This window comes from Dermacentor albipictus, chromosome 2, assembly GCF_038994185.2.
Source record: "Dermacentor albipictus isolate Rhodes 1998 colony chromosome 2, USDA_Dalb.pri_finalv2, whole genome shotgun sequence".
NCBI lineage: Eukaryota > Metazoa > Arthropoda > Arachnida > Ixodida > Ixodidae > Dermacentor > Dermacentor albipictus.
In genome coordinates, this window is record NC_091822.1 from 60,194,764 (window position 1) to 60,218,609 (window position 23,846).

Genomic DNA, 23,846 nt, shown 5'->3' on the forward strand with positions numbered 1-23,846 from the left:
AAATGCCTGGTACTGGCATCGCAGTTGACCACATACGAATGGAACTGGCGGAAAAAATAAACAGAAATGCTCACCAGTATACGCGCGACTTAAATTCACATACGTGGATGGTTGGCACGATACTTTGTATCCGCGTAATTTCGGAGAACATATAATGCATAGACTGGAGAAGCACTCGATCGTGAGCCGAACGGCACATTTGTTATTTTCCTGGGGTGACGACAAGCCGTGAATAGTTCTCACGTCGTCGTCTACGTTGTATTCCTCCGTTAGTCGTAGCAAGGAATGGAAATGATGCAAACGCAAACGTATTCCAGTACACAACAGCACAGCACACTGCAGAGAAACTCCAACCACCGCAGCCGATTCCTCAAATACATTTGTTATGTATATAAGCTCTAAAACAACACGACTGAGCGTGGTGGCTTTGTGGTATAATGGTTAGGATGTGTGCTTTGAATTGTATAGATGCGAGTGTACGTGGGTTCGAATCCACATGATGTATAGAGCAATGTGGTTCTCCATAAGTGTGTGATTCCGTCGACTATTGTGTTCTAATTAGATTATGTGTCTCCTGATTGTGAAATATGCGAAAATATTTGCGGATTAAATGTGAATTAGCTTTTTTTTCTCCGCAGTGGCGTTCGGGACACATACGCATAGGCCGATTACGAGCCGTCACGACTCATGGTAGGCAGCAAATAGCCAGAAAAAATGACTTTAAAATCCTGCATAACATTGCTCACGCCTATTCTGAAGGCCGCTTGGAATTGGGCCACTGAGTCTGAGGAGCCGCCTAGAGAACGGTGTATCAGCGACCCTAATTTGATCTGATTTCCTGCCTGCATGCGTGGCCAGGACTTCGCTAAGAGGGTATTGGGAAGAGTAGTTGCACTCTGTTTGGGGGAGTAGAAGTACTCGGTCTGGTGGAGTGCCATTACCCCTACGGTGAGAGTATTACCACTCTGCGGAAGAGTACTAGCACTCCCTGTGGGAAGAGTATTATCACTCTGCAGAAGAGTACTAGCAATCCCTTGCGGCGGAGTAACAAAACTCTGTCAACAGGAGTTGACCTACTCTCTCTCAAAGAGGGTCGATCTACTCTCGAAAAGAGAGTGAAATATGGGACAAGCCGCTACTCCCTCAAAGGGAGTGCCCGGCACTCTCTTAGTTTTTAGAGTGTGGCATGCCCGCGATAAATTCGAAAGGGCGTTTCATTCGCTTGTCGATACATGCGTCCGTGGCTTAATAGTTTCAGTATCAGGATTCTGTGCTAGAGTCCCTGTGTTCGAATCCTGCCGTCTGGCAATTTTAATGATGGTTATTTAATTATTTATTACGCAATACACTGTTGAAAATGACGAGTTTAGAAAGTCACAAAGCCGTGTTTGAAGCCGAAAGGACGAAGTTTAGGCAAATCCATGTACTTCCCATAATTCCCATGCTGGGACAACCGCTCCCATTGCAGCTCCCGTAGACACTAGCGCCAGAGTTCCCTCTAGTAATTTTTGTAGGAAACTCTATGCTTCTCCCGAGTGCAGCGCTGGCGCTTCCCGGATATATCTTCCAAAAAAGTGCATCATTTGGCCTGACGCGACAACTGAGGCACTGATACGCATTTGGGAAGATAATCTGGCCGCTCTGCGCTCAAGTAGTCGAAACGCGCGCCTCTACGCAGAGATGACGGCGCACAAATTTCAATATTTAAGAACAGCACAACCAAAATGGACAAGTGAGACACACACAAACCTGTGTGCTTGTGTGCGTCTCACTTTCTTGTCCAGTTTGATGGCGCTGCTTTGAAACTTTTAACTGCAGCATTTATAACATGTAGTTTTTGGTGACAATGTGAAATCTGCAATGTGAAATCGCAGTGTACATACATTAACGCCTGAAAGCATTGTCTTTTCCTCCTTTCTTATTGTGTTTTTTTTAAATGCAAGCGTATAGTTCCAAAGTGCATTCACGTAAAGTTGTACTCCCTTTAATTATGTAACCAGTTTTATTAGTTCAAACGTTCATTTGTTCATTATGATTTTTTTTACCTTTTCGTTCAGTCGATTTAATTTTATTAATATTCACTTATTTGTGACCCTTAATCCTGACTTTTTATATAGTTGTGTGCACCCAGGCATGCTTTCAACTGAGCGGAAGTATCGAAAATAAGTAACCTACACGTGCAAAACGAAGTCTTAAACAGTAAAACTATCAAATATGGCAATTGTTTTGCTGAAGATTAACATCTTTATACCACTTAAATCAAATGTCGAAGAAAAATTCAGAATGAAGCCTGTACACAAGAGATCACGCGACGCGTCATCAGACCATTGACCGTGATAGCCCGTGTAACTCTGGCGGACTATACTGTTCGCGTTAACCACGGTTAAGCGAGTTAACCACAGTTAAGCTGCCCGTGTAACTAAACATTAACCAGACTTACGTGGACCGCGTCAAAGTGCGTGAAGTCGCGGCGAGTTGGTGCGACAAATTGAGGGGGTTTTCGTGTCTTTGCGGATCACACCGACGCCACTTATGGAGGAAATCATATCGATCCTCTTCTCACACGTAAGAGTGGCCGTTCTGCCACTGCAGAAGCGTATAGGTCACCAATATGTCTCAATATTGCGCTTTAACGTTGCTCTCAAATGCTCGATGGAAACAACTGCTGTGTCAACGGTCTATCACGGCGCAGGAGAAAGAATGCACGTTTGTTTATACGGTGATTGACGAGCGATTGACGAAGCCTATAAAGCAGTGCGTCATCACCGTTGAAGGTAACGCATCAGCGTTGAGCCCGTGCACTCTGTTAAGTGTGCATGCGAGTGTGGCTTTGATGCAGATGACTCGCGGTCGGTGGCGCTGGCACCTTTCGGCAGACTTGTTCTGTGCACTGACATGACTTAAGCTGCAGGCACCTGTAGGTATACATGTAGCGCAAGCAGAGTGAGGGCCGCAGGTTGGAGTGTTTCCCTTAATATGGTGTGCATATCTATATAACAGCTCCCGAGCAATGGTCAGATTCCCGTTTAATAGTACAGCGCCTCAGCTGTACGCAGACGGCTCTATCAACAAGCCACGGCGTTCGCATGCAAGCAACACGCCTGATAAGGTTCTGCTACTCTTTAATGAGAGGGGCCGCTAAATACGGTCGCTCTCATGGCCGAATTAACGACCGTTCGTTCGTGTCTGTTTACACGTGCCCGTGAGCGTTGTGCATAACGCAGAGATTTTGCGTACATCACATACCGAGCATATTCGCGCTTGAGAAGACAATGACCGATATTTCGCGGGAACTATACACTGTAATTTTATGTTAGCGGACGCACAACGCCCCAAAATCACCTGTAGTGAGCGCTGCGCGTCCCGTTATGTCACGGCTAAAGTATTTCAAGTAGAGGTACGTCTAAAAACACACGCAATAGTTCGGGAAACTTTGGAATTTTCGCAATGGCTCACGCGCCTTAGCAACCTACATATACAGGCGGTGTTGAAACTTCGCGTCGTGTACCGCAAACATTAAGAAAAACATGTATTGGCAAGATTCCGCTGCTACCGAGCAAAAGACGAAGAAGAAGGAGGGAAAATATGCATCGACGACATAAAATATACGTGTTCTTTTTCTTCTTTCAGGAAGCGCGACAATCCAAGCCAGAACGCACTGTTCATATCAGCATAATGCGTCACCGACCGGCGCGAGATACCATTGTTCTATAAGCGTCCTCCCACTGTGTATATAAACACCGCCGCTGAGAGCTTCAACAGATAAAGTAACCACTGAACTTCAAAAGTAGAGCGATACAAGAACAATATAAAGAGAAGCGCCGCAGCCATCGTGATCTATATACCGATGTGTACCATACATGTATAAATGCGTCGAGACTTCCTTTTACGCATTTGCGCGCCATGTGGCAAAGACGGGTGCCAAGCGCACATCTTCGAATGCTCGTCTGTGTCCGTGTTATGCGCTCGTGCTCACGCGCATAAGCTACGTTTACGCAAGCTCGACAACGTCGGGTCCAGTCAGCTTGTCGATCAGTAAAAAACATGTCCTAGCGGATTCACGCGCACGCGAACGTGTAGCGTTGAAAGCAAGCGTCGATGCGAGTAATGTCAATGCGCCTGCAAGGGATGGCTTGAGTCGTCGCATGCCCACATGTCAAGGTGCATGTTTAGGCAGTCAGGTCGGGCTGGGTCACCTCGACTCCCGAGTCCACCCACTCGACTCGAGCTCGCGTAAACGGAGCTTTACACACACACGTCGAAAGGGGGGGGGGGGGGCGCCGATGTATAATCAATGGAATGCTATACTTTTCGCGCGGAATATAACAAGGAGAGCGTTTCATATATAGCTTCCAGAAGGACAACCGCCATAGCTTGAACATATAGCTCTTCTGTCGATTACGCGGAATTGAATAAGAGATCGCGGAACCTTCCGAAGAGTGGGGCCCATGCCGAACATCACCGAGAAGACGCATTGATGTTTCATTGGCAAGCCGACATTTTTCGCGACACCAGGGTTGGTCAAGATATTCGAAGAGTCGCAAAGGAGCTCGCCACGTTGTCTCAGAGACGGAGCAAAACACGGCATCATGTCGTCACACACCGATTTTCTACTCTCTCTCTCTATATATATATATATATATGTAAGGTAGAATGCTCTATATGTAGAGAGCATATATATATATATATATATATATATATATATGCTGAGGGAAGCTGGTCTGTATACCTTCCGATAAGTGCTGATGTAAGAGTTAGATGTAAGATGTAAGAGCTAGAATAAAATTCAAATAACATCGGACGGAGGCTGCCTTATCGAACAGCCAGTAGCAGGCCGAAAGTGTATTATAGACCCAAAAGGAGGCTGGCCACCATTGTGCCATATGCCTCAAGTACAAGAGAGTTAGGGTGCGATCTTGTATGCGTTCCAAACTCGAACGGAGGCGGTCCGTTCTTTCCGTTGCGAAATTGGCGGTCCGTTCCGTTGCGTTCGTCCGATAGCAGACAACACGGAATGATCGACAGCAGATATCACTTCACAATTGACGTCATGGCGTTCGACACCGTTCAAACTGACCAAGCGTGTGCGGCTCGGTGGAACGGACCGCCTCCGTTCTATTTTGGAACGCGTACAAGATCGCACCCTTAATGTTGGCTGACACACCACGCACCCAAATCCGCTGCACTGCGGTGCAGTTGTAAAACCGCAACCACTTCGCAATCCTGTGCAAAAAATTTGTTGCGCATGCCTAAACAATTTCGCAGACGCCCGTCAGGAATTCCGCACTCGGTGTTCGAAAACTCATTGTAGATAGTCATCTACGACGAGTTTTGAAACTGACCCTGTAACGTTATTGTTGCCAGCTCAATGTGCAAATTTTTCCCTTATCACGCCTAACCGTACTGTTTTTGCGTGACACAATGGCTCCAAAAAGGGTGAAACGGTAAGTGTATGACGCTCGTTTGCGTACACAAAAAATGGAAGCTGTTTTGTACATCGCGAGCTGCAGAGCTGTATACTAATGCCAAGAAATGGGGGAGTGCATCCGGCTGGCAACCAGGCGACGTTAAAAATGTAGAGCGATAGGAGTTATGCTGCAGATCACAACAGGGCGGTTCCGTCAATGTTAACATATTGACGGAAGTGCGCGGCTGCGGCACTAATTTCTGTGCGTTAGTTTGTTCACGGTTTACACGGTGAAAGGCGAGCAGAAAGAGTCGATGACCGAAAGATTCTCACCATCCACACGTATAGGGATCGCGGGAAAAGTAAGCCGAAAAAATATTTTAGGCTATATATTTTGTATCGCAATTCGTTATGTGGCATCATCGACAGCGCAAAGCGCATATGTTGTTGGTTATACGATGGTTGACTTTCATTGCCCACTTAACGTTTTCAAAATGGTGCAAACAATTAGCTATGCAACTCAATCGATCAGTCGTCCTCTCCGAGAGCCGCGTCAGACATTAGAGGTGTTTGTAGAACCATTGGTATCGCTAACCGATCTAGGTTTTCGAAAAATAAAATAAAAAATAATAAACCGTTCTTTACTTTTTCTTTGCAGACAAACGCCTGGCAGTATCCACGTCTTGCTGGTGCTCCAGAGTAACTGAAGCACCAGCAAGACCACCGCTATACCGTTCGGCCCTTTCAAATAACGCCAAACGGTATGTATGCTGACTACGTTAAAATGCTTTGCAACATGGCAGTCAAAGTTGTTTGAAACATTTGCGCGTTCATACACGAAGTAAGTAAATAAATAAGTAAATAAATAAATAAATCAAACGATGTTATTTTTGCTGCTGACAGGATGCCGCTTTTCACTAAAGAGAGAAAGAGAAAGGCAAAAAAAAAAAAGAGAAGAAATGCGGACAGCACAGATGCTTTTTAATAGGGGTGCGCGAATGGTAATTTCCGATTTTTGACTTCGGGAAGTTACCGCAAGCAAAACACGAGACTTGAAGAAAGGGACGACACGAAGCGGTCGTCACTTTACAACCGCTTTCATTACAACTGATGACGTAATGAAGAGAACGCCAAGCTCATATACATCAGACACACGCGTGCACCCAAAAACCCACGTAAAAACCAATAAAGAACACACAGCGACATTAAACAGGGGTGCCATGCACATACTAAGATAAACGCTGACAGACTACTGAGGCACCGAACGCATGTGTGTCACATGGAAAGAAGCAAACGTTCTTTCTGAGAAACAGCAACTGACGGCAAGCTAAGGCAGTGACCAAGCTTAAAGCGCCACATGGACACTGCCTCTACAATCTCTCTTACCAGCTGGCCATATTTTTTCTGCCGACAATCTCAGTCTTCGAAAACAAAGGAGAGCAGCCGAAGCCACTACGGCAATGAATAGCCAAGGCAATTTCTATTCGGCTCGAGACCGCATCGAATAGGAATCGAAGTGCGCCAAATTCAAATCAAATATAGAACACCGTTGGAATAGTGCTTGAACATTGAACACTCGTCCTCACCAACATTGCAAAACCGACCTTCACATTCCAGTATATTCACAACGTTAGGAACCTTCTGTCATTACAGTGCACGTTAGGAAGTACTGTTTGTTGACAAATGTAGCACTAGGAGCAAATAGACATTTTATTCGTGCATTCAGAAGCCATTGGTCTGCGTGAAAGCGTTACAGCCGCAAAAGTCAGCAGGCTGCTCGAGAGCCGTACAGCGTGCTCCACCACCTAGCTTGTCGTGTTTCACGTCAATATATACAGTAACGCTGCCGGCATTCTTACTCCAAGTTCACGCTTCATTGGGCGCATCTGGCAATCAGTAATATGCGAAATCTATTCGAAAAAATATACGTAATTACGAATAGTGACTGCTCATTTCGAAGACCGTATAGAGTATAGGTAGTTTCGTTATTAGAAAGCTTCAAATATTCGCGCACGCCTAGTTTCGAAAGAAGAGGAAATTCGGAATGGTTGGGACGTAAGCTATACATCCGTAACAATAATAAGCGATCTGCTTGTGAGCAACGAGATTGGATGGCATTTCACGAAAGAAACAGAATAAAGAACGAATAAAGAAACAGAAACGGTTTTTCAAAATTTGCGACCGTCTGTAAAGTAAGCTAGGATTAATTTTTCTAAATATATTCCCGTCCTATCGTCCACCGCTCACGGCCGGCAGATCGCGGTGATATAGTAAGCGGAGTATTGTAATTTTTGACTCCCCACTCCTCTGAGGTGTGTTCGCCAATATCTGGCATGAAAGGATTCAACGACTCCCGTGTGACAGTATAGTGCAGCGATATCGTTAAAGGAGAGAGAGAAAAAAAGAAGTCATTTACTGTAAGAAGTTGTCCGTCTCTCGGAGGCCTTGTTTACAGAGAAATAATAGTCGTCCTCCTTTCCACAATCAGAGGCGAGCTGACGCGGACGGGCATCCATGCATCCATGCGCGCGTATCATGCCTGTATATTCGACTCTTTATTCGCCATTTCGGCGAGCAAAAATCCGCATGGAGTTCTGCTGAAATGAGGAGCCAGCGTGCGAATGTTTTTCATATATACTGCGGATATTGGCTGTCATTGAGGTGCAATTCATGACTCCCGCCCACGGTTCGATTTTTTTATTCTCTTTTCTGAGGAAATATAGCATCCCGCGAGAAGCACAAATAATATTTGTGTTTTCACACCTATATATATAGCTTGATTTATATGGATCTACTGGGAAATAGTTCACCGTTGAGAAAGTTACGTCACAGTAACGGTGATAAAAGCAATCATCAAGGGCATGTTTCAGGGTGTTGCTCAGCAATTCTGCCGCACACTCAGATGAGACACCAGTATATACAGGGCAGATACATCATCGTACTCATACAGCGCTCGCGCAGGGCAGCGCACGATCTTCGACCAACGCTTCCTTGCAGGTGCCTATATATATCTATATACGCTCCGACGGGAAATGGACGGCGCTGGTTTACTATACATGGTGCATGTGAGATGACGACAAATTAAACGAGACTCCAAGGGACGTTATACTTATACCTCGTGTCTGTGTAGCAGTCTTGCCCATATATATTCGTATGTATATTGCTAGACGAATCACACGTAGCGCTGCATGGGAAAAATTAAGCCTCGTTTCGCTGCACGACGCAATTGGGAACGCGACTTATCCGAAGCGTTCCCGACTTCGCAGCTGTATCGGACTCGACAATCACGATGCGGTTTCCGGCAAACTTGACATGCGTGGCTGTCGAATGCGGGTGTGACGTTAATTCGAACTTTTTGAGCAGTAAATGCAATGCTGCGAGAGCTTTGTTACGAACATTATGTGCAGATCGCTTCTTCGAACATTTCTTGCACTGTCGAAAACCGCGTCGTTATCTGTTCACCTGTGCGATGCAACAGTACACATCTCGCGGGTTCACGTGTGGGGCGCAATGGGTTTGAATGGCGGACACCGCAATTGCAGGGCGCGGCAACGTTGATTCCTTCTTGCGATACTGCTTGTAGCAAATGCTGGTAACTAATTGCGTTTTGGAATAACTTTATTGCTTACTCGTGTTATCCTACTTGCGGCACGAAAAAATAAATAAAGAGTACGCTGCGCGGCGTGAGTGACGGCTCGTTTCAGAGCGTCGTTATACACTGCGTGGTGTTTCCTTTAGTGCCCCATTACTGCGTATACTCAAGGAGACTGCGCAGTGCACGCATTACTAGGAACTGCACCATCGGATCTGTAAACCACAGCGATGCACTAAGGAAGAGATTTGCCGCAGACAATGCGGTGTCCGGGAACGATGGCCCGAAGTGAATGCCATGCGCTGTAACTTAGTTTATAGCGGAGGTCTAAGCGTAAGCGAATGAATGCGCGACGTTTCACAGTGAAATGCGGCTCGTCTTTCTATGCGCCGAAATCTCGCGCACACGTTGTCGCTCTCGTAAGGCACAACCTTGCCGCGTCGGTACTCACTTGAAGAAGTCATTCCGACAGAAGAGCTTGCCATCCCTGGAGAAGCACTTATCGGTGAGGTTGCAGCGGCAGTCGCAGCACTGGACGCACTTGGTGTGCCACGATCGGTCCAGCACGTTGAGCAGGAACCTGTCCAGGATGGGGCGATCGCAGCCCGCGCACTGCACCATCTTCATGGCGGCCGCCGCAGGCCCGGGCCCCGCGCCCGCCGCCCGCCCCCGCCGGCGAGTCACGGTGAACGCCGCACTGCGCCCGGACGCGCACCCGCTGAAGAATGAAGCACGGCGAAGCGCGCACGGGCCCGAAAGGAACGCTCCGAACAGCAGGCGCGCACGCCGCCCGAGAGCGCACACGGCCGAAAGCACGCGCCGACTGAGCGGCGTGGACGGCGGCAGCAGCAGCAGAGCGAGCGAGCGAGCGCCTACTACTACAGCTGCTGCGGCAACAGCAACGCCGTGTGTGCGCGGCGTGCTTTTTCTCCACCGACCACGCACGGCTCGCTCAACGCACCACGCTCTCCGCGCCGTGCTGCAGTGGCACCTCCGCTCCGCTCCACCAGCAGAGCGCCACATTTCGGAGGGGGTGGAGCGCGCAGAAATGGAAGGCGGGGCCACGAGGGACCGCCCCGCGAGGTCGACGGGCCAATGGCGCCGCCGTCGTCCCGAGAAACGCCGAGACGCGCGCGCGCAGCACTGCCGAGCGCGCGCACGTGAACGAGCGAGTGCGTCGGGGAGCCTCAGACACGCGGCACTTTTTCGAAGGCGGTGGCGCGCTTTTCTTCGTTTTTGCGCGTTCGGAGCGCCGTCTCTATTTTCTTGGAGAGCGTCCGCTCTCCGCAGGCAGCGCGCTCCCTGCGCGCTTTTGTCGCGCCGTGTCCTCCTCGCTTGCTTCGCGTTGCCGAGAGGTTCGCGCTCGCGTAGCGCCGGGGGCTCTTCTTCGCTGGGCGCGCCGTCGCGCGCTGCTTGTTGGCGGCTGGCTTGCCACCTGTCCCGCTCCGGGCGGTCGACGAGAGCGACGGAATAAAGATGAGGAGAGGAAGCGCTGAGAAGTCTCCAAGGTCGCCTCGTCGTCGAAGCGCTTCCGCGTCCCCTGCCGCTCTTTGTGTGCGGTTCGCGGAAAGGGGACCAGCGGCGTCGATTTCTTGCTAGCTTGGTTAGGACGAAGGATGGCACGGTCGTCTGCTCGCGGGCAAATGCGGCGGCTACCTTTTGGCACGGATGAGTCATTGCCGCGGTTTAGGGTGCATCGCCCGGAACCTCGCTGGACTCTTGAAAGGTGGCAGTGGCGGTTTTCGCTTTACTTAAAAACTGCGCCCTTTCCCCCCCCCTGCAGCGCTGATGCAGAGCTAGCGCAAGAACGTTTCCGTCTTGCATATCTGCTTTTATGCTGCGTGAAGTGTCCGTTCGACCGTGAACAGGGCTGCAAGAGGCACGCGTTATTCCTTTACTATCTCTGTACGTTTGGTTATTTCCATGTTATGGCCTAGACTGTCGGCGCAGCGCACAGACACAGGGTGGATTACGAGATGCTTGAAAATCTCAGCCAAGACGAATGGTCACGTGTAACGTCGGTCACGTCTGTCTGTCTGTCTGTCTGTCTGTCTGTCTGTCTGTCTGTCTGTCTGTCTGTCTGTCTGTCTGTCTGTCTGTCTGTCTGTCTGTCTGTCTGTCTGTCTGTCTGTCTGTCTGTCTGTCTGTCTGTCTGTCTGTCTGTCTGTCTGTCTGTCTGTCTGTCTGTCTGTCTGTCTGTCTGTCTGTCTGTCTGTCTGTCTGTCTGTCTGTCTGTCTGTCTGTCTGTCTGTCTGTCGGTCCGTCCGTCCGTCCGTCCGTCCGTCCGTCCGTCCGTCCGTCCGTCCGTCCGTCCATCTGTCCGTCCGTCTGTCTGTCTATCTGTCCGTCCGTATGTCTGTTTCTCTGTCTGTCTGTCTGTCTGTCTGTCTGTCTGTCTGTCTGTCTGTCTGTCTGTCTGTCTGTCTGTCTGTCTGTCTGTCTGTCCGTCCGTCCGTCCGTCCGTCCGTCCGTCCGTCTGTCTGTCTGTCTGTCTGTCTGTCTGTCTGTCTTGTCTTGTCTTGTCTTGTCTTGTCTTGTTTTGTTTTGTTTTGTTTTGTTTTGTCTTGTCTTGTCTTGTCTGTCTGTCACAAATCCTAAACGTGACAGCCTGGCTAACTGTATTATTGTGGACCATGTCTGCAAGAACGCACGCGGGCAAGGGTCTTTGTATGCATGCCATAATGGCTTGGATAACATTTTAGCGCCGGCAGCAAAGGATAAAACGAAGACGCACACACCACGTCGCGCTAACTTCAACAGTTTATTCTCGGGAGAATTCATACACCCATGGACAACCGTGCCACTCCTGGCGAATACGTCAAATTGCTCCGTTCAAGAAGGCCGTATATCTCTGTGAAGTAGAACGAAAGACGTGTGCAGGGTGTCCCAGCTAACTTTAGCCACGGTTTAAGATTATGCAAATGCCACGTAGCTGGACATAACCAAGGTAATGTTGTTTGCTGTCGCTTAGATACTCAAATTATTATTTTTCCCGCCAAATTAGATAATTAGTAATAATTAATCAATCAACCAATCTCGAAGGTCTAGTAAAAGAAGCGGAATAATTCTATACTGACCTGTACCGTACCGAGAGGAGTCCCGATAACTCCATTATAAACAGTGATAAACAGGATACACAAACTCCTCCTATAGCTAGCGATGAGCTCAGAACGGCCTTGCAAGGCATGAAACGAGGAAGAGCGGCAAGAGAAGATGGAATAACAGTCGATTTAATCAAAGATGGAGACATAATGCTAGGAAAACTGGCGGCTCTTTATACGAAGGGTCTATCGATTGCAAGGGTCCCAGAAAACTGGAAGAATGCAAACATTACACTCATTCAAAAAAAAGAGAGACGTTAAAGAACTGAAAAATTACAGGCCAATTATTACTCCCGGTATTATATAAAATATCCAGCAAAATTATCTCCCATAGAATAAGGGCAACACTGGACTTTAGTGAACCAAAGGAACAGGCTGGCTTCAGGAAGGGATGCTCTACAATGGATCACATCCATGTCATTAATCAGGTAATCGAGAAATTCGCAGAGTACAATAAGCCTCTCTATATGGCTTTCATAGATAACGAAAAGGCATTTGATTAATTAGAGATACCAGCACAGTCATATAGGCATTACGTAATCAAGGAGTACAGTCCGCTTACGTAAATACCTTGGAAAATATCTACAGCGATTCCACAGCTACCTTAATTCTACAGAAGAAAGCAGGAAGATACCTATGAAGAAAAAGGTCAGACAGGGATACACAATCTCTCCAATGCTATTCACTGCTTGCTTGGAAGAAGTATTCAAACTATTAAATTGGGAAGGCTTAGGAGTAAGGATCGATGGCGAATATCTCAGCAACCTTCGGTTTTCAGATGACATTGTTCTGTTCAGCAACACTGCAGAAAAGTTAAAACAAATGATTGAGGATCTTAACAGCCAGTGTAAAAATGGGGTTGAAGATTAATATGCAGAAGACAAAGATAACCATGAATAGCCGGGCAAGGGAACAAGAGTTCAGGATCGCCAGTCAGCCTCTGGAGTGTGTGAAGGAGTACGTTCACCTAGGTCAATTAATCACAGGGAACCCTGATCATGAGAAGAATATTCACAGAAGAATAAAAATGGGTTGGAGCGCATATGATGAAGACCTATGGGCCCCGGGTGCCAGACAACTTAGCTACGCCACTGCACTGGGGTAAGGAGAAGCAGGAGATACAGGGAAAGGTAGGTGGCAGGTGATTATGATATGGTGCAATGAGCCACTATATGCACGTCCGATACGCGGACGCGCGCTTCAGACACATTACACGAAGGAGTAATCTTGGCCACAGAAAGCGCCATCGTGCAAGCACATTTCGCGCTATCTTCATGTCTCACAGGTCCTACAGACGACCGTCAGAGCCGCTCTCACATAGAAAGTTCAGGAGTGATTTCAACTCTTCTCCTCGCTCCTAAAATCTTTTCTTCTAAAAAGGGGCGATAGTTCAAGCACTGAACACTAAACTTAGGTGTCCTTCGCTCGGCCACATTAAGGGGAGACGCAAAGCATGCGGTCTTTTTTCGTCATACCGCCCTTGATCGTTACGTAGGCGTTATTCCTTCTTGGACATTCCTTCGTGTTCACTGCGTCGTTGTCTTACAGTCATGGTCACGCCGTCATAGCCGGCCATGGCGAGCGAGTGCTATAGTAAAGTGGGCCGATCCTGGAGACCATGTGTGTCTCATATAGCCAAAGCAATGAAAATCCCTCCATGATCATGCACTACAAATTCTAAATGAAGATGACTTGAGCAATAATGCGATGTGTCGCTATACATTGCTTGAATGCTAATCGCATTCACATCGACAGTCGTCATGAGATATATTATGGCGGAATTTTTTTTAAGCGCAATTTCTTTAGACGACTGAATACAAAATTTTGCCGAGCAAGCAGACTAGTCACACATATTTCACGGGAAAAAGGGCCATCTGCTATCAAGTGGAAGCAATCTCTGTCATCTGCGTCGTCGGAAGGAATCGGCCCCGGACAGGCAGGGAGTCCTCCACGTGCGTAGTTTGGAGACCCCTGATACTGTTTCCAACTTTTTATTTCCTGCACATTGAAAATGAACAACCACATGACAATTTCCGCTGTTTCAACCCAAGGTTTCTTTTTACTGCACGATTGGCCACTGCTTTGTTTTGCGTTCCATCCTGTGGGCTCCACGTTTACAGCCTTTGTATAGTGTCGGAGCACTCGGAATAGCCAACTGGTTGTTTTTCAGAAGCAGATACCGAGTCGTGATGTACACCAAATTACTATTATGGAAAAAGTGCGAATCAATTGAAGCGAACAAGTCATTTATTGTTTTCGTCCGCACGTGGTGGTTTGCCGAGAGCAGGACGATTCATATTGAACACTGGTGAACTGCATGCAGGTCGAAGAAGAAAGGAACTCCTCATTACCGAAATAATTGCGAAGTTAAAGCTCTACAGAACTGCATAATATTATGTCCCTGAAATCGTGTCTCTACAGCAAGAGTTCATGAAACTTCGGCCACTGTAGACAGTGTGCTATCCGCTTAATGAGCATAAGACCGTATAGGTTTTCACACATGTACCAAAAAGGATTATAAAAGCGAAGCTACTCTTTCTTTTTTTTTGCGTGCCTCGGTGGGTTTCGTGACCGTGGGTGCTGCGGCCGGCTGTTCTCTTGCTGTATATAGGCTACCCAACCACGAGGAGTACGCGCCCCACTGTGTTCCTTGCACCACCAGCAGATGGCACTCGCCTCTGTGCATCCGCGGTAGCGGCGGCGACGGCCGTGAGGGGAGAAAGGAAAAAGGAAAGAACCAGAAAGTTCGCATCCGCGGCTGCGCGGTAATAAGGAAGTACAAACGCTTCTTGCGGATCACATGGATTCGAATTGCGCGTACGCGCATGCTAAAACCGTGATGCGTTCAATGCGTCCGTCGTACTTGCTATAGCACTAAGCAACTCCGCTTAACAAAGGGCTCGTATAATTGCCGTGCGCCCACGCTTGTGTGTGTGCGTGCGTACGTGCGTGTACTGGCGTTTCGAATCTTTATGCACTCACACAAGGCTTCGATATATATAAATGGCAACTCGTTGGATCTGCTGCATTTTGCCCTACACTTTCATGATTATAAACCTTCCGAAAGTAGTTGTCTTTCAGCATTAAAAGAGTGCATGTGCTCTATGAAATGCAAATACAACTAAGGCCATATATACCAGACGATTTCTTCATTTTTAGCCGCACCAAATTAAAGAAAAAAAAAACTTGGCAGAGGGCACAATCTAACCATTGAGCTAAATTAGTCGATGAGGCAGCCATTACGTCCACTAGAAATAAAAGTGCTAATTTGAATAATTACCAAAATTACACGATCTAACTTTTCAAATAATTACTTTATACCAAATACTCAATTTACGAGTTGTAGCCAACTAGTCCTCAAGGCGTATCCATTTGGAACGACTGGGGTGAAAGGGTCCGACTAAATGCATTGACGTTACTTTTGTACTGCAGTACATAAAACAGCGTTTTCTAAAAAAAAAAAAATGTGAGTGGAACAGCAGCGCATCTTCCCCGCAAGTTTACCGGCGCAAATCTCGAAACTGGGGCCATCCTCAAAATTGGTTTCAAGCCGTTATATCTAGCAAACTCACTAGCTACAATTCGTAGGTTGATGATGATATATATGTGTTACCCTCCCTACAACCCTTCAACCCTTTGTGTTGTAGAGCAATTAATTAAAATGTTAATTGGTGTATTTTAATTTCTCTTAGAATTATTAGCTGGCGCGTCGAGTCATTTAGCTCAACGGGCTTGAATTGTGTTATCTGCTATAGGCTTTCTAAAAAGTTTGTTGCAGCTAAAATAGACCTTATATATTACACATGGTTAGTGGTTAATATATGAGGCTAACTATATTAATCATTTATAGTCATTATAAAAGATAATTAAAAGAGGTTGAGAAACACACGGGTAAATTTAACAGAGCAGGAGACCCTTGAAAACCGGAAAGTGGTCAAGAACAATGTCAAGAACCAACCACAGAAACATTTAGTAGCTCAAGAAAGGGAGATCGTCAAAGGGCAAAAAATAACGATGAGAAAAACGCGTTAAAAATAAGCTAGCACCAGCAAAAGTTAACGTATATATGCAGGGTGTTTCAGCAAACACTTTCGAAAAATACTTAAACGTTGCCTGTGGCAGATAGCACAATTCTGGTTCGTGAGGTCCTCTACCCGAAGTGGCAGACACTACTCGCACGAAAAAAGGAAAAAATTGAAAGGCATAATCGACTAATTAACAAACATTTGCTAATGAACTTTTAAACTAATTTCCTTATGGACCGTATTGCAATCTACGAATTCTAGCCGTGGCGTTCGCAAGGCGGATCCACTTGGAACGAAATCTCAGGATGACACCAGTTTCGAGATATAAGTTCCCGAACTTTGCGGAGAAATGCATTGGCATTCCAGTTACGTTTGTGCCTGAATGCATAAAACGATGTTTTGTAACGATTTCCAGAGACGAGCCGCTTTCAGACAGAGGCGTCGCTATTTTTAGCGGGATCTGTGACTAATAATTTTGAATAACAACATTTGAGTTCTTAAGATTTGTGGAGTTTCTTTAATAGTACTTTCTTTATTTGAATATATATGTACATCGTTTGGTAGTCTGGCGAAGCACTGGGATGCATCAGTGTATATATATATATATATATATGTATATATATATATATATATATATATATATATATATATATATATATATATATATATATATATATATATATATATATATATATATATATATATATATATATATGTATGTATATATAAGTTGATGAATCCATGTGCTACGCCACACTCCCAAATGCCTCCTTTCAACCAAACTTTTAGATGCGTCGAAAGGAGTCGCATCGCCACAGCAGAATTCTGCAGGGGCGCTGTTTTTTTCTTTTCCAAAAGTTTATCCTGGTGTGCTTACGTCTAGAGAGGACAAAATAAAGTTGTTTCACTCACTCACTGGTTCAAAAAAAAAAGCCTGTTTTTTCCATAATGTTCAATGCTTTGTTCCGCCAATTACATCTCTAGATCAGAAAGTGAATTAAAATTTTTGACCCTGCATCGGTGTTCCTCTTTGGTTGCTGTTTAGTTATGATTTTGCTGCTTTTTTTGTAGCTGTTTTGTCCACCCTGCTTGGACCTTGAGTCCGCAGTATTGAATGAAACAAACAAACAAACAAACAAACAAACAGACAGACAGACAGACAGACAGACAGACAGACAGACAGACAGACAGACAGACAGACAGACAGACAGACAGACAGACAGACAGACAGACAGACAGACAGACAGACAGACAGACAGACAGACAGACAGACAGACAGACAGACAGACAGACAGACAGACAGACAGACAGACAGACAGACAGACAGACAGACAGACAGACAGACAGACAGACAAAGAAAATAAATAACCGGTGCATACACAGCGACAGGAAAGTGCGTAACTCTCAGCTCGAGCCTTACATAGCAAGGCAATAACCTTAGTTTTATCGTACTGATTTTCCCTACCAATTTTTTTTCTTCCCACTTTTGTAGATCACCATGGTCTTTTTTATTTCTAGTCTTTGCTTCCAATTTGCTGTATCTGTCTCTCACACTTTCTTTATGATGACTCCTGGTTGCATACACTTTCATTTACTCTCTACTTGGTTACCAAATTTCTTTGACCTCTTCCTCCATTCTTTTCAGGTACAGATACTTGTGCCCTTTAGCCGCCCATTTATTTTGATCCATGTTTCCGAGTCTTTCTCGAAAACAAATTTTGCTCTTCGCTTCGTTGACTTCAAACGAGGCCCAATCCATCTCTACCTGCCTCGCCTCATTTGTGGTTTTACCGTGGGATCCCAAAGCCAACCGGCCTAACGATCTTTGGTTAATTTTCAACCCCGACATGATATGCGATATTGAGCACAGAATGGTATTTGTGAACGTTAGCGCTGGCACCATTACTCGTTTCCGGATTCCACGCACCACCCCGTATATATTGCGACCTCAAAGTGCTCTATGTTTCATTATTTCAGAAACTCGACGACAGCGCTGCCCCTCGACGGAAGTGGTCACTGCACTTCAGTTACAGCCCGCACATGGTGACCCATTCTAGCCACCATACCCCACGAAAATTCTTGAGAAGCGTTCCATCTTCTACGGCCGAGGGAGGTGCTGTGCCAAACTTGGTGAAATGAAGGAAGAGCTTCGAGTCGAGGATCGCGTGAAAATTCGGGGTTTACTGGAGTTCGGAGCCGATCGAGCTATAGTAATAACCCCTCTGATATCGCCTACCGACGGTACCTTATCTATTGTTGTAGCTATTGTAGTTGCGCATTTAGCCGTGGCACGGTGAAGGGCGAACATGGAGAGTTAGAACGAGGAACGGAGAAGGTCGTCGCGGTCGCAGCGCAAATGGCTGACACCCATCTGGAGCTTATGCACAAGCCTCGTGTGAGCCAGGAACCTAATCAGGTGCTTCAAGGCGGAGCTGTGGTGCTGACCGGGGAACGAAAGTTTCGACGTGAAGTCCGCAGGAGGGTCCAGGTATCGAAAAAATGTGGACAGAAGCATGCGATCGCAAAGAAAGTGTTAGGGCAAAGATCAAAATGGGGAAAATGCTTGTCGATACTGCCTGTCAACTGCGCTTTAGTCCAACATTGATTGCTACAATTCAAGGATTTGATTAAGGTTCGGTCCTACTCGAAGAAGGTAATTTCATCGCTCTCTACTGCCGCAAATATATAAACAACTTAGATGAGTAGAATAGGGAAAGTTGCAGAAGAAAAGTGCGTCTCTGTTGTAGCTGAAATGATAGAGGTCTACATTGGAGTGCCCGTTTATGGATTCTTTCAGTCTGCATAAATTTCGTGTTGTGGCTGTGATATATTTCGCGAACATTGTAATAAACTTTTCCTCCTCTGCAGCATTATTACTTGGAATGTCGGCAGCGGTAGCTTTGTGGCCGTGGCGTTGCACTGGCGAGCTTGGCGTTCCTGAACTTTGGTTTAGGTTGTGGGGATTTGGGGAATTCGACGCGCCACTGCGCGGGCGCATTTCACCTGTTTCTGCAATCCCTACGCCTCACTCTCTCCTCGTTCCGAACCAGTTGTCAGTGGTAGCGCTCCACTCGCGATGGTTCGCGGTGAGGGCGGGGCTATGACGTCACGAAGTGGCCCCTGGTGGCTACTCTCGTGGCGTGAGCGTGTCTCTTCTTCCTTGGGACTGCGCCGGGTGCGTACATGCTTCCTCTCGACCGCCGACACCTTTGTGACCAGGACGGAGCTCACGCACAGTGCCTTTGCCCGTGCGGCGAGCGCGTACCTCGTGTTAATCCTGTCCGGAGGCTAAGCCGAATAACGGGTGCCTAGTGCTCGCGCGAGGTCGTACCACGCCGAGCCGCACTCATCGGAGGCCCAAGCCGAAGGAGATTGCCCGAGCTCTCGCGAATTGGCCCATTGGTCATCGCGATAGCAAGTATAGCATAGCCGCCGGGACTTTTCCTACCGGCGTGTTCCAGCTTGAGCATGTGCTCTCGCAGTGACGTGCTACAGGCGGCCCCTGATTGCATTTTCCGCCCTTGGTGCGGGACCCCTTTAGTTCCTCGCCGCCCCGGGACCGCCGGATACAATAAACGGTGTCCGCTAGCTCATGGCAATAGTGTGTTCTTGCGTGCGTCGCTCGGTAGCCCCTTGTGGCCTGAGCTCGCGCGCAGTGGCGCTAGAGGCTCGCGGCTGACGCGGCCCTGTGGCTCGTTAAGCTCGAACCCGCGGTGGTCGGTACTCCTGGGATATCAGAAAATCCCTCAAGGTGCAAGTGAAAAAGCTCCAGCTGGTCAAAATTAACTCGTAGCAGTAGCATGTCCATAATAACTAGGAGTGTGTGCGAATATTACAAACTTTTTAATAGCAAATCGATTATGCTCCCATTCGATTATATTTTCGCTAGTCTATTCGACCTTCGAATCCAATAGGAACTGTCCGAAAAGCCGAATACTTTTCGAATACTTCACTCTGTCGACTAAAAGATGAAGCAAAAACTTGATAACTTTCTCTCCACTTAGAGTGGCCATGCATCACGTACTGAAGCACACTGTGTCGCTCAGACAGCCGAAATTCTCCGACTAATTACGATCACTTGCAATAAAATGTAGTTTCGACACGGGATTCAGCAGTGGGTATTGTTTGGCCCTAATTCTGAGATGCAGTACCTCTGTCCTCTCATGGTATTAAAAATTCATGCGGTTATTTGCAACAAACTTGATCAATGGTGGCACCATATGCCACGGTAACTGAAACTTGAAAGAAGTGCTCTTTGCCGCTATAATGTTTTCGCAGACGGCACGCATTTGAGAATTGATCGCGAAGGTTATACAAAGATCCCACACAGCTTGTAGCGCGAGCTGGTTGAGCATTATTGCAGGCGCGCTGACGCGCCTACGAGGACGCCTTTTGAAGTTTTACATAATAATGCATGACTACACAAGCTTCGCAGGGTTCCGAGTTAGGGAACAAACTGCTTAGATGTTCCGAATGCTCCCTTTGTGATTTGGATAAAGCAACCATTATAAGTTTATAACGTGCAGTGTAATTACTTGACACCAGAAGTTTAGGGAAAATGCCTATTTTTTTATTTAGGGGCTCATCGTGCCTACTTAATATATAAGCATGGACTATGGGCCTAGAAACATTTCAGCGGCACTTTTATCGTGCCTACAAAAACTCATTTTGATGTGAGTGCCTCTATTGGATTTTAAGAGCCATAAATGGCTTTTTCCGTGTATGCCCTAGCTTCGTTTTATTTGTACTACTGTCACTCGCTGGGGAACCGATGATTACTCCAAACACATTGTTGGTGCAAAGGCCGTTATCAACAGCTTGAGATCACACTAGGGGAAAGCTGCGAGAATTGCCCTACGCGACGACACACTTGATGGCGACTTCGCCCGCAAGTGCGCTCACTTCACGTTTTTTTAGCCGACGACATCTAGAAACTTGAACGCTCGACCGCAGCTCAGACCCTGAATGTGGGGCTCCTTTCGAACGTCGAGGTATCAAGTCCGCCACAATCCCCAATGGACCTGTTGCCCATACGGTTAGTTTTGAAGCTTCAATAAGTCTAGGACAAAAATCCCAGATTATCGGTACACCGAAAGAACTGCAGACAAAGGTTCTGAGCGGTGAACACTCTGGAATTCGAGAGGGCGTTGGAATATCGAACGTTCCGAAGTACAAGTATATGTGCGGTCGACTTCGGTGGATATTGAGCGCTCCTCTTGCGCTTACAAGCCAATGCTCAGTGAAAACAGGGGCAACATAAATCTCGAGAACCTCAAGATGGTGCTTGTTTGTCACTGTTCTCACAACTTTTCCCCTGGTCTCTAGTCACACTAATTTTCAGATAAATCTTGCCAGTTACGCAATTTTACAAATTCCGTTTTATCGAAAATATAGAGCGAATTTCACTGAACGGGAGCTTAATGAGCTGTCTTCCGTAGCAAATAATAATGTACCCTCAAATGCACAGTGGAAGTTCCTATAAATTAAGCTTATACACACCTAAAGAGAACAGTATTTGGTGGTTATATATGCTTTAAATGGCCGCTTTAGCACCTCTTACTAGCCCCGAACACGACCTACAGAAGCGATGCTTGCGCCGCCCGCGCGACGTCAGGCCTCTCATCTGATATATTTCGGGCGATGTCCGGGCGCCTCCTGCAGTGTTTCTGTTTGTTCGCTCTCGTTCCCAATGCTAGTACATTCATGACGGTCATCTCAAATACAGTAAAAGCTCGTTAATTCGAACCGCAAGGGGAAGCCGCTTCAGTTCGAATTAACGAAAGTTCGAACTAACGAAAGTGAAGGAGAGCAACAGTACACTGCAATTTGGAAGCAGTAGGGCATGTCAGAAATTTGGCGTGTCAGAAAGTGATCAAGTCGAAGCTCTGGGTCCGACTGTGCCACACCACCGAAACGAACGTTAGCCGAGGCTTAACACCATCACAATGAATCGCGACGGCCGATACCTCCTAAGCTGAAAACAGAGGTGCACAGCTGATGAAGACTGCTGAGACAAAGACGCTGAACATGTGAAGGTGGCGAAGGCCCTGATTCGTTGGTTCTTGATTGCAAGCGCAGCTGCGACGTACTTGATTCGCTGTGTTTTGGCGCTTGCCGTGCCATCTCCGCACAACATTAGCAGCTGTACAAGATTTGCAAAGCCTCCGAGATTCGCAACGGGCTAGAAGTTTCGGAGGTTACGTAGAACGGAGAGGCGGCAGCCGCCGCTGCCTTCTGGCTGACCCCGCGTCGGTTAGATTTTTTTCCGATTTTGCCTTCTCTCGCCGTTCCCTCCGTTTCAGAGGCAATACAGCCTTGTGTGTAGGCAGTAGTCGCGTTTCTCTGGCCGTGTGCCAGGCGAGCGTAGTTCGAATTATCCGTGAGGGAACCTTCTCGCGTTCGAATTAACGAACTTTTTTATACATAGACTTCTGTGGAGCTTGGCCGGACCAAATCGTACAGTTCGAATTATCCATAAATTCGAATTATTGAAGTTCGAATTAACGAGCTTTCACTGTATACTTTCACGATGTCTTTGTTCGTGTTTATTCGTAGAGCTTATCTCGTGTAGACAACAATATATTTCTCAAAGGCGACGTCACATTGCCAATGGACGAGGCTTAGTTTAGCGCAGTGCGCGTTTTTTCATGAGCGGTTTTACACTCAGCAGCGGCAGCTCACGCGGATAATGAAGGCATCAACGCGAAAACAATAGTCTGAACCATCCAGTTCATGCAACCATATTTGCCGTAGTGCGTCAAGGATGGAACAAACGCTGACTATATACAGCGTGTCCCAACTACCATGCACCAAGATTTAAACATATGCAAATGCCACGCATAGCTGAACACATCCAAGCTAATGTTGTTTGCCGTCGCTTGGAGATGCGGAGATAATGTTTTGCATTGCGTCAAATTACATAATTAGTCTTATTTTTGATCAACTTCTCAAATATTATAATTACATGAAAAGTGTCAATGAGAATATTGTACAGCTACATGAATAATAATAATATATGGGGTTTTACGTGCCAAAACCACTTTCTGATTATGAGGCACGCCGTAGTGGGGGACTCCGGAAATTTTGACCACCTGGGGTTCTTTAACGTGCACCTAAATCTAAGTACACGGGTGTTTTCGCATTTCGCCCCCATCGAAATGCGGCCGCCGTGGCCGGGATTCGATCCCGCGACCTCGTGCTCAGCAGCCTAACACCATAGCCACTGAGCAACCACGGCGGGTATGTACAGCTACATGAAAAATTTCCCGATACAGCTTTCTAATGTTCAGTACGTGCTACATAAAACTACTTTTTTCCGAGCCTGGAAGAAGCCAGCGAATACACGCAAAGTGTCTCGAGCGGCCAGTCGCGCGGCAACATGACTTCTAGAACATTTACCGCGATTTTGGCCCGCTAGAACTTGCTTGTTGCGGCAAGCACTTCTTGGTAAAAAAAGATCGAATTATTGCATATCTGCAGTAAGACGAGGACTGAAGTATAACATTGCAGTCCAGATTCTGCCAGCGCCGCTAGCTTATTGAACTGCTTCTCAAAATTAGGCCGTTCTTCTGCCGTTCATATTAAGCGGCGGTTTTTAAGCATGAAATACTTTTACCTTGAGTTGTCGGCGACCTTCGAGTGACCTCGAGCCAAAAGCCAGAGCCGTTATCCTGGCCCTCAAACGAGAACATCTGGGCAAGTTGCCAGAACAAACCGAGATC

General features: G+C 46.8%; 1 protein-coding gene across 2 annotated transcripts in view; it reads right to left on the reverse strand.

The window, feature by feature from the left end:
- Positions 1-9,985, reverse strand: part of Lim1 (LIM homeobox 1) — a 220,219-nt gene extending 210,234 nt beyond the window's left edge. For both annotated transcript variants that reach the window (XM_070533631.1, XM_070533630.1), the window contains exon 1: positions 9,451-9,985. In XM_070533631.1, coding sequence (XP_070389732.1) covers positions 9,451-9,626 — 176 coding nt within the window. In that variant the 5' untranslated portion in view covers positions 9,627-9,985. The remainder of the gene's footprint in view (positions 1-9,450) is intronic.
- Between the last annotated feature and the right edge of the window lie 13,861 nt (positions 9,986-23,846).